Genomic DNA, 9,460 nt, shown 5'->3' with positions numbered 1-9,460 from the left:
TATATATATATATATATATGCAAATTATAAACGCTAGTTGTTTCGCATTAAGTATGTTAAATGCGTGACAATTAGCTGAAGTGTCATGTAAGTGAATCAATGAGACATTTTCTCTTGCGATTTTACAGGTGCAGTGTCAACAACAGGCGCAGCTGTTTCAAAGAGCTAGCGAAATTCATGCAGCAGCAAAGGAAACAGTGGCTCTGGCTGAAGCGCGATTCATGTCTCATCAGCATGAGTGGAATTTTGACCAGGCATGGCAGGATATGCTCAATCATGCGACTATTAAAGTAAATAATAAATGTAAAACGCATAGCATGATGATCGTATAATTTCCTTTCAAAGTATTATAAAACATTTAAAAAATATCCTGAAAAATATCTTATTTATTCCTGTTCACCCTACGTTAATTAATTCAATAATCGATTTCTAATAAAAAAAAATTTAATATAACGAATAGAATATAAAATGATACTTTTATTGAAGGTCATGGATGCGGAGAATCAAAAAGCGGAGTGCGGTCGAGAACATCACAGAAAAGCGATGTTATTCCATGACGCCGAGAAGAAACTACTTCAATTGGAAGAAAAACACCGACATGCAATAGTAAAAGCGAGACCGTACTTTGAGATGAAAACCCAGTGCGATCAAATGTTAGCTACGCAGAAGGAGAGAGTAGAATTCCTGCAACAAGCTGTTAAGGAAACCAAACGTAATTACGCAACAAGTCTCCGAACGTTGGAAGAAATTAGTAATCAGATTCATCAGCAACGAAGAGATTATGGTATGGAGAAATATATTTTAAAGTGTAAAACAACTATTTTTTTTTTTTATAAACGTTACATTTATTCTAGATATTGTGGCTAATGGACCGCGAGAACCTGGCGTCGGTGCCGAGCTTATTGGTTCAGACACGCATCAAAAGTATAAGAGCGAGTTCAACGATTCTGATAGTTGTAAAATATCTCCCATTAGATATAACAGAAACGAGAACAATGAAAAGTTATATGATATCGAGGTCAGTAATATATGTAATGATAAAAATCTTGTAGAAAGCATTTCAATGTCGATTTTTATCATTTATCTATAATTTACAGAAATCTTGTTTAATGAAAAACGACATGGAACATCTTGATAAAAGATCTGTTGATGGTAGCGAGAGCAAATTCACGCAATGGGAGCTCGAATTGCAAACCAGTATGGAAAAGTTAAATCGTTTGTCGATCGAAAATTCGTTGCGCATTAAGGAGCGCAACGCACAAAGTTCTTCCGAAGGACTGCAGGATGCAGTTAAAGTCAGCACCATGAATGAGACGTGCTACAATTCCTTATCTGAACTGTCTAACACGCATACTTCAAATCAGTTTACAAGATTAATTGAAAGTCCAGGGACTATCAAAAGGGGCAGATTTAGCGATAGAGCGCACTTATTAAAATCATGCTCGACGATTGATTCAACGACAGCGTTACGCGGTACATCAACGTTGGCGAAGAGCAATATTTCAAAATCATTGAATAATAGTCCAATAAATAGAGGTACATCTGATCTCAAGATCACTGGTTCAGCAAGAAGCGCAAATATATCGAAATACGTGCCAAACAAAATCTCTCAATTCAATATTAAGAATAGAAAAACGCAGAGCAGCTGGGACATTAATATCCCTTACAATGCCAATGTTACGAATAAAGAATCTGAAAAAGATAGCTGTAGTAATACAAACAATATTTTAGTTAATAAGAGCCACACTACAATACAACTTACGAATTTACATGTCGCACAAGTTTCTAATGTCGAGTTCCTGCCTAAGGAATCTAGTTTATCAAGACATCACATCGCAGCGGCTCCCATTGTCAGCCAGTATTCGAAGAGCTCGCATAGTGATGTCGCATTGTTGCAGACACAATCTAGCTCTAATTTGCAAAAAAGTGCGCCATGTAGTGCCAATTCCAGTCCGATAAAATTAAAGAATTTATTATTATCGTCCGCCAGATCCTTGGATACTGGAAGTGCGGACCAGCTCGACAAAGGTTCAATTTCCAAGAGGTTTGCGAGCAAAACCACCAGTATTAAAGAGTTACCGTTATTATCACTCTTCAGACAAACGTCCGCGTTATCGGCGCTTAGAGGCAAGAGTAGCAGTATGATCAATTTGAGCGGTAAACAAAACTTGAAAACGCTGCTGGAAAATTCTCCTCATCTGAGTAATATACAAACGATTAGCGCGGAAAGATTAGCGAACGTGAGACATAAGCTGGTCAGCGATTGTCCGGAGACAAAGACGGACGATGTTAAAAAATAAGTACAAGAATGCGATAAAATAAATCGCTTAGGATAAGTGATTTCTGCGTTTAACACGTGTGTAGAGATTTGTTAATGTCATTAATAAAAAACTTGGAAATGAAATGTTGCAACGGAAGCAATGTAGCTTTAACAACAATCGTTTTCGAGGAGTTACAAAAGATATTTCGATAGGTTTTGCTGCAGATTATTCAGCAACCAGTTATTAAATATATGCTACAATGTTAATTAACGATATGTATTATATAAATCGTCGCGAATTAGTTAGATATTAATAGTTTATTTGTATTAAAACGTAATCACAGCATTGCGATCAAAGAATGTGATCATTGAGGTATCAGCACGATTAAATATAAATCTACGCTCACACAATTTCAATTAGGTATATACCTACTGTAAAAAATCGACCAGGCGATGTACGCATCGTATCGTTTACTATTTTCTAATCTTTTAATATGTGCTTTTTTAATAAAACACGTGTTTCTTAATAAGCATTTACATGTGTATTTTATTCACGCGACCAGTGATTATTATCATAGTATTTAGTATAAGAAAATTAACTTTAGTTTGCAAGATACGCTTTTTTATGAGCATAATGTAAAAGTTTCGACCGTTATCAGTCTGCTTTTAATTTATAAATATAGAAAGTATAGCTGTATCATAGATAACAGATATTTACATATCGGACATTTTTCGCACAAACAGATAGATATCGAGGTAGAGCGCATCGGTTGTACAATGAGCTAAAGGTCAATGGCTTTATATCGTGTATCGTTTTGCCAATGTAAAAACAAACTTCTATATAAATTAAATTTAGAACGATTTTAAAAGGAAATCTTGCTTTCCTGCGGAGGAAAGCAAGATGATTCATGCATCGAATTTTCTTGCAACGATATTATACTGATATCGTTGCGACCTGTTTCTTCTTTGTTCCGAGAGACTTCAAGATGGCCTTACATCTGATCTAAATACCGTGGCGTATCGAGCATTTTCTGGCTCTGACGAATGTAAATTCTCTTAGACTAAATTACAGCGAATCGAGAACGTTTGTCAATTAAAGTTCAATCGGTTGTCAAATAATTTATTTGTCACGAATCACTTCGGAAATTCAAAAAATTCATCTTGCTCTACAATATATTTCTTCTTTAAATTCCGTAGAAATATACTTAATTGCTAAGGAGAGAAAATTATTTCCTTGGATCTGGGTAAGCTTGTCGATAAGTAGTCGGTCATTTCTTGTAGGTGTATAATCAGTATAATGTTTAATGCAATAATAACACATACAATGCTTAATGATAAATTGTTTGCCTAATTTTGAGTCAATTAGCAAATTCAAGTAGATAAGTTATCTAAAAATAAAATAGCAAGTAAGGTATTTACGAATTAGTCTTGCGAGTATAGATATTCTCAATTAGCCTCAATTAATTTCATGATATAAATTTTAGTTAAAGAATTCAGTTACAGAGATACATAATGTAAAAAATAACAAAGTCGCGAAGAGAAAATGTGATGCTGATATGTACATCATTAAACATGAAATTATCAATAATTTTATGAAAGATAAAAAAGTACATTCATAAAGATGTTTTGCATGACATGTGCAAATTGAGTTTCAGACACCGGAAACTACAATCTTGAATGTTATGTTAGACGCTCGTGGCGAAAATCAGCCGATTACAGACACACACGTCATCGACGAAAGGTTATCAAGACGGTGATAAGAATTGTCGACGAAGCTTCGCGAAGAAATGGATACCGAGAGGGTCGATTATAAAGCCGCTAAAGCCGACGGCCGCGTGACAAATAATCATCGCAAGGCATGTGATATCTGTACGCACGAGACTGCGGACAACAAAGACGCAAATTGCATGCGCTTATCACAAAATTTACTCGATAAAAAAAGATTATACATCCTTAATATTTTTACATAACTTTCATAAACACAGTGTATATTATTTTCTCATCAATCATAATCACGAGCATAGTTCATGCGATAAAAGTAAATTTTGAAAAAATTAGGTCTATTTTTTGCGAAATTTAATTACTATAAATATTGTTTATCGATGTTAACTGTAAATTTAACGATAAATATACAGTTAATTAGTATATTAATATTTATTTGCGATAACCAATACACTGAATTTTTTTTTAATTAATGATTTTGTTCGCTCGAATATTCTCGGCAATTTTGCTAAATTAACGCTGGACTTGTCCATTTAAATAAAGAGAAATATATCTATTTATTTGTCTGCATACCTCGTATTGTAGGGATTAAATTATCACCATCTCGTTCGAAAGTATTCAGATAATGAAAACAGAATGCAAAAAAGGAAGGAATTCTGTAGCGAGACTACGGAGGATGAAGCAGAAGAAGATCGGGAAATTGACGAAGATCGGAGCGAAGACGAAGATATAAAAATTCAGAAAGTAAATACAAATCAAGAAGAAATGAATGAAAATGAGCAGAAAACTGCGCAGATTGAACAGTGCGCGATTTGTCATGTTATCATCAACGATACAAATCTCGGCGGAACCGTCGCCAACTCCGAACAGAATCCACACTGTTCCGAGGGCTATTTATTATGTCAACGTTGTGTACAAAACTTTTCAATCCGATCAGGTCAATAAAATATTTATCATAACTACTAATATATGTAGGGATCTAAAAAAAGGAAATTTAAGATTTTCGGAAAATTTTTTGTACAACACATATTACATATATTTAGCATATATAATAATAGTCTAGCATATATAATAATAATCTTTTTAACTCGTAACACGATATATTTTGTGATGTAAAGAATCATATAAGGCATTAAATTTTTTGTTATTACTTACTTTTAGAAGTTTTAAAATTTTCAACTATACAAAAAATACTTGAACTTTGCATAAATATAGTATGACAATTAATCTACATGAGTAAAACAAAACTATGAAGAATAAAATTATGGATAGAATTATTCCAAATCATTACACTATTTAAAAATTAGAAAAATATTTCAGTCACTAAAACCTACATATTCTAGTAACGATAAATAAAGTATTATATCTAATTAGATAATCTTGCAATACTTATTCCTTCTAAGGCGAAAGAAATCAACATTCCAAAGTAGAAAAATTTTTAGAAAATCTAAGCATTTAGATAAATCTCTAAATAATGACTCATGACGATAATTAATCAGTTAGCATATGCGATTAATTATCGTCACTTTCGATAAAAATTAAATATCGTATGAAATGAGAGATATATATCCTTTAGTTACGGAGCATCCTCAACCTCGAAGATCACATACTAGTTTCTTCCAAGATAGAGACAGCGATCACAACATACATTCGAGAACGTACGATCCGCATCGTAATCAGTGGGCTTGCAACTTCAATAAGGCGATATCCGGCGAAGGGAATAACGAAACATTAAATTACGAATCGGATGCCATCTCATACGTCGCTGATCGCGATCGAGGCAATCTGCGGCGAGAAGAGCAAGTGGAAAGTTGCGAGAAACATTATCAACAGCAGCCTGGCTATTGCAATCTAATGACAACGATGACAAGGAGAAATGGCGCAATAGATCGATACTCCTCCGAGAGCAAAGTCAAAAGTCCCTCTTTGGTCGATTGCTCCCGCAGACCCATACGTTGCCCACGTCTAGACTGCTCGGTAAACGTCGCCTTCTCGGCACTCACCCATCATTTTCTTTTCGATCATCCCGAAGTGCCCATCCTCAGTGTTGAACCCGGTGCTGAGAGCACACTCATCGTCAGCTACGGAGCTCTCTCCTGCAACTCCAGTCGATGTCTAGCTCTCTTACTGGTGTCCGGAAAACTCTCGTTAGTATAGTATCATCGTTTAAACATTGCATAAAGGTAGTGCGTTCGATATATAATTTCTAATTCTTTATTTCTTAAAACAAGTGATCTCTTTTAATAAAAAAAAAACATCGAATAAAAATTTGATTTAAAATTAAGAGAGAGAAATTTCTTAGATAAAACCATATATTCGCAATTAATGTTATAACGTGTCTAACTTAACTAATCGTAGAAATTATCGTAACAATAAGAGATTCCTCAGCGAGGCTGTTCGGTAGCATTCAAATAAATCCTAAGTATCGGAATCGATTGCCTCTGCCGGTGTTGGCAGCGCGTCTGCATAGCAGCCACAATTACGCGTGTCGTGAGGAGATGCACGCCGGTGGAGAAGGTCATTGCGAGAAGGATATGATCATTGCCTGGGTGGCGGGATTAGACGTCGGCGACACAGCTGACAGACTTCGGTGTAGCATTCAGGTATTCGCCATCGATTTGTGTATATAAGAAAACATATCAGTGCTTAGATGGATAATGGACACTTGAATGGTTTAATAGGCTGTCGATAGTATCGAGAACGGGGGATTTCGTTCGCTCACGTACACAGGCCCTGTAACGTCTCTGAGAATCGCTCAATGTCCACGTGATGTCTTCTTGGCTGGTGATTGTATAGTTCTCCACGAGGGATTAATCAGCCATATTACCTCCGGCTGTACTAGTCTCAATGTAAATGTTATTGTACATTAAACATATGTTCAGTTAACACGTATGTCTTTGCTTCTGAAATAACTATTTAAAAAATGTAAGCCCATCCAATATAAATTGGAATCATACAGGAAAAACGAATAGAAAATCTGAAAAAATTGCATCTTGTATCACGCAATAATCTCGTTTATTTCTTAAAAATATCATTCATCTTTTAGCCTAATAATTCATTTTTCCATTGCATCATCCGGACTAATAATCTGATGTACATATTTAAATAAAACATTAATTATCTCGTTCTTTGCACATACTTTGCACGACAAATACAATATATAAAAGGACGATACAAAACGATAAAAGGCAGTATTGCGAAATTACTTAAAAAAATCAAGCGAGTTTTTTCCTTCCCTAATAATTCGAATTATAAGCTAGTCATGGCAGGAGGCCGCGCATACGCTTTAGGAATGAAACCATACTTGCGAGTCTTGGGCGCGTAAGCCCAGAGCCAACCATCCACTGTTTGATTTCCCAGATCCGCGTATATCCAATCGGCTCGTTTTACCGATAGATCGTCTGGCGCTTGTGCCTTGTAATCGTAAAGCACCACTAACTCCGTACCAGTCGTTTCGTCCCGGAAATCTCGCACTCCCTTTTGTTGTAACGACTCGCCTCCCGTACCTTTACCTGCAAAATGAACACTGTCAAATCGATAATTATAAAAGGTTGATAACAAATATAGTCCTAATTATTAGAAGTTACAGAATTCCATTGAACTCCTATCATTGACATATATATATTCTAGAAAACTTTTCCAGAGATTTAACGATTGAATGATGTAATGGTTCAACAAAGAGCCAACCTGAACTATGAGTGTCTGTGGATGCTGTATTTGTAGAGATAGTGGTGGCCGTCGTAGTGGCTGTCGCATAAGAATGAAGAACATGACCAGGATAAACGAAACCTGACGGTACAAAACCCTCATTGCCATCGCAATGTCGGAGCACCCAAAACCAATCCGGATCATCGCGATTCAACACGGTTACGAACTCGCCTCTTTCGACACTAACATCATTTTCGTCTCGTGCCACGAAGGTGTAAAGAACAATGTATCTTCCGGCTGATGGATCCTGTGGAACGGTAGAATTTCTCGCTGATGAATCAAACGAGATTAAAAAATACTATACTTAATTCAATACTATACTTAAAAAATACTATACTTAATTCACAAGTGCCAATATTTTACTCAACCAATTAAAAATTTTTAATATCGGAAAGATTTTAATCCTCCGAAGTCAAAGCCAAAATCTGTGACACAATTACTGATGCTGAGTCTGTGAACTATTTAATTTATACAGTGTTTACAATATAATATTATGTCTTTTATTCCTTGAAATTAATTGATATTTAATTTGTTAATTAAAAAGCACTGATTAATTTTAAGAATTAAAAATGACTTAAAAAAGAATAAATACTAAGTGTAGCTTAATAAAAGAATAATTCAAGTCTACAGAGATGTAACATAAAAAATATCGAATTGTTTCACATTTTTGAGAGATTTAGAATTGAGTGGATCCAATATAATAGACATCAGGTCTGCAGTGCCAGGTGAAAACTTAGAATGAACTTATATTGAATTGGGAATAGGGTGTTTTTATGACATTCGGCTAATCAATTGATACCTTGAAAAAGGGGTGTACGTCCGGCTGGGACGATATAGTCTGTATAGAATTCTGAGACTGCGTGATGTTGGACCGATTAACGTTGACATCCGCGGTAGTAATGTTATTTCGTGCGTAGCTCTCACAATCCGAGGCCGATCCGGTATCGGTCTGTTGCGTCTCCTGCAAGCGGCCTGCACTAAGAAGATCACAGTCATTCTCATTGGACCGAGGCAACTTCTTTTTCACGTTGTTCAAATTGGCCAGCGTCAATTCTGCTAGCTGCGATGTGTACGGTGCGCAATACGAGTGTGGCACGAAACCTTCCATACGCGTGTCCGCTGCTATTACGTATACCCAATCGTTTTCTCTGTAAAGCACATTTACTACCTAAAACGTAAAGATTCCTTAATGCTATCTTTTTTTAACAAACATATAATTTCTTAATGTTTGTTTTGTATAATTTTTTATGCTAGCAAAAGAGGAGATAAAAAAAGACTTAAATAGAAATAATGAGGACTCTTGACAAATTAAAATAAAATTGAGTTAAAAGGAGAAGACATGCAGATTATATATATTTGGGAAATTGCTACATATGAAACATAAATAGCATGCCGCTTGTAATATAGATCTGTCGGAGAACAATCAGTCGCTAACCTGGCCTCTTTTGACTTGAAGTTCATCATCCACGCAGGGAGTAAAGTCATGCACAATAACCATTTTACTGTCCGGAGAGAGTCCATTCTCCTTTTCAATACCAACTCTTACAAGAGTTTCAATACTAGCGCTTCCAGTTATCCGACCTGGAGGTAATGGTACTCTGGTACCCAGACCGAGCCCACTGCCACCTGTTCCACAGTCTTTCTCCAAATTAAAGTTGTGTATTCCGGCTATTTGGAATTGAAAATTTATTATAATATATATTCTGTGAATATATTTTCACAGAAAAAAAAAATAAAAATTCGATACTTTCAAGAATTTTATAATTTTAT

The 9,460-nt window shown here is 35.5% G+C and overlaps 3 protein-coding genes across 4 annotated transcripts in view; 2 read left to right on the top strand and 1 right to left on the bottom strand.

Moving 5' to 3' along the window:
• Positions 1–2,753, top strand: part of LOC108684478 (SH3 domain-binding protein 5 homolog) — a 5,485-nt gene extending 2,732 nt beyond the window's left edge. For both annotated transcript variants that reach the window (XM_018188816.1, XM_018188817.1), the window contains 4 exons: positions 129–290; positions 487–784; positions 855–1,018; positions 1,098–2,753. In XM_018188816.1, the coding sequence (XP_018044305.1) occupies positions 129–290; positions 487–784; positions 855–1,018; positions 1,098–2,300 (1,827 nt within the window). In that variant the 3' untranslated portion in view covers positions 2,301–2,753. The remainder of the gene's footprint in view (positions 1–128; positions 291–486; positions 785–854; positions 1,019–1,097) is intronic.
• A 1,865-nt stretch (positions 2,754–4,618) lies between these two features.
• LOC108684483 lies at positions 4,619–6,869 on the top strand. Its single transcript, XM_018188825.1, has 4 exons — positions 4,619–4,919; positions 5,559–6,129; positions 6,360–6,585; positions 6,664–6,869. The coding sequence occupies exons 1-4, from the start codon at positions 4,619–4,621 to the stop codon at positions 6,850–6,852; spliced, it is 1,287 nt and encodes a 428-aa protein (XP_018044314.1). The 3' UTR covers positions 6,853–6,869.
• Positions 6,870–6,878: 9 nt separating this feature from the next.
• LOC108684484 overlaps positions 6,879–9,460 on the bottom strand; it is a 3,603-nt gene continuing 1,021 nt past the window's right edge. Inside the window, exons 2-5 of the mRNA XM_018188827.1 lie at positions 9,126–9,358; positions 8,490–8,858; positions 7,670–7,937; positions 6,879–7,494 (exon numbers count right to left, since the gene is read on the bottom strand). Coding sequence (XP_018044316.1) covers positions 7,232–7,494; positions 7,670–7,937; positions 8,490–8,858; positions 9,126–9,358 — 1,133 coding nt within the window. The 3' untranslated portion in view covers positions 6,879–7,231. The remainder of the gene's footprint in view (positions 7,495–7,669; positions 7,938–8,489; positions 8,859–9,125; positions 9,359–9,460) is intronic.

The sequence above is a fragment of the Atta colombica genome, unplaced genomic scaffold (genome assembly GCF_001594045.1).
Source record: "Atta colombica isolate Treedump-2 unplaced genomic scaffold, Acol1.0 scaffold135, whole genome shotgun sequence".
Taxonomy (NCBI): Eukaryota; Metazoa; Arthropoda; class Insecta; order Hymenoptera; family Formicidae; genus Atta; species Atta colombica.
Note: the sequence above shows the minus strand (reverse complement) of the source record. Positions and strands in the feature narration are given on the sequence as shown.

Bases quoted from the DNA above. Each gene is read 5' to 3' on its own strand.
- LOC108684483 (XM_018188825.1), top strand. From the start codon at position 4,619: ATGCAAAAAAGGAAGGAATTCTGTAGCGAGACTACGGAGGATGAAGCA. The intron at 4,920-5,558 runs GTCAATAAAATA...TATATCCTTTAG, and splicing joins AAACTTTTCAATCCGATCAG to TTACGGAGCATCCTCAACCT. The intron at 6,130-6,359 runs GTTAGTATAGTA...CGTAACAATAAG, and splicing joins CTGGTGTCCGGAAAACTCTC to AGATTCCTCAGCGAGGCTGT.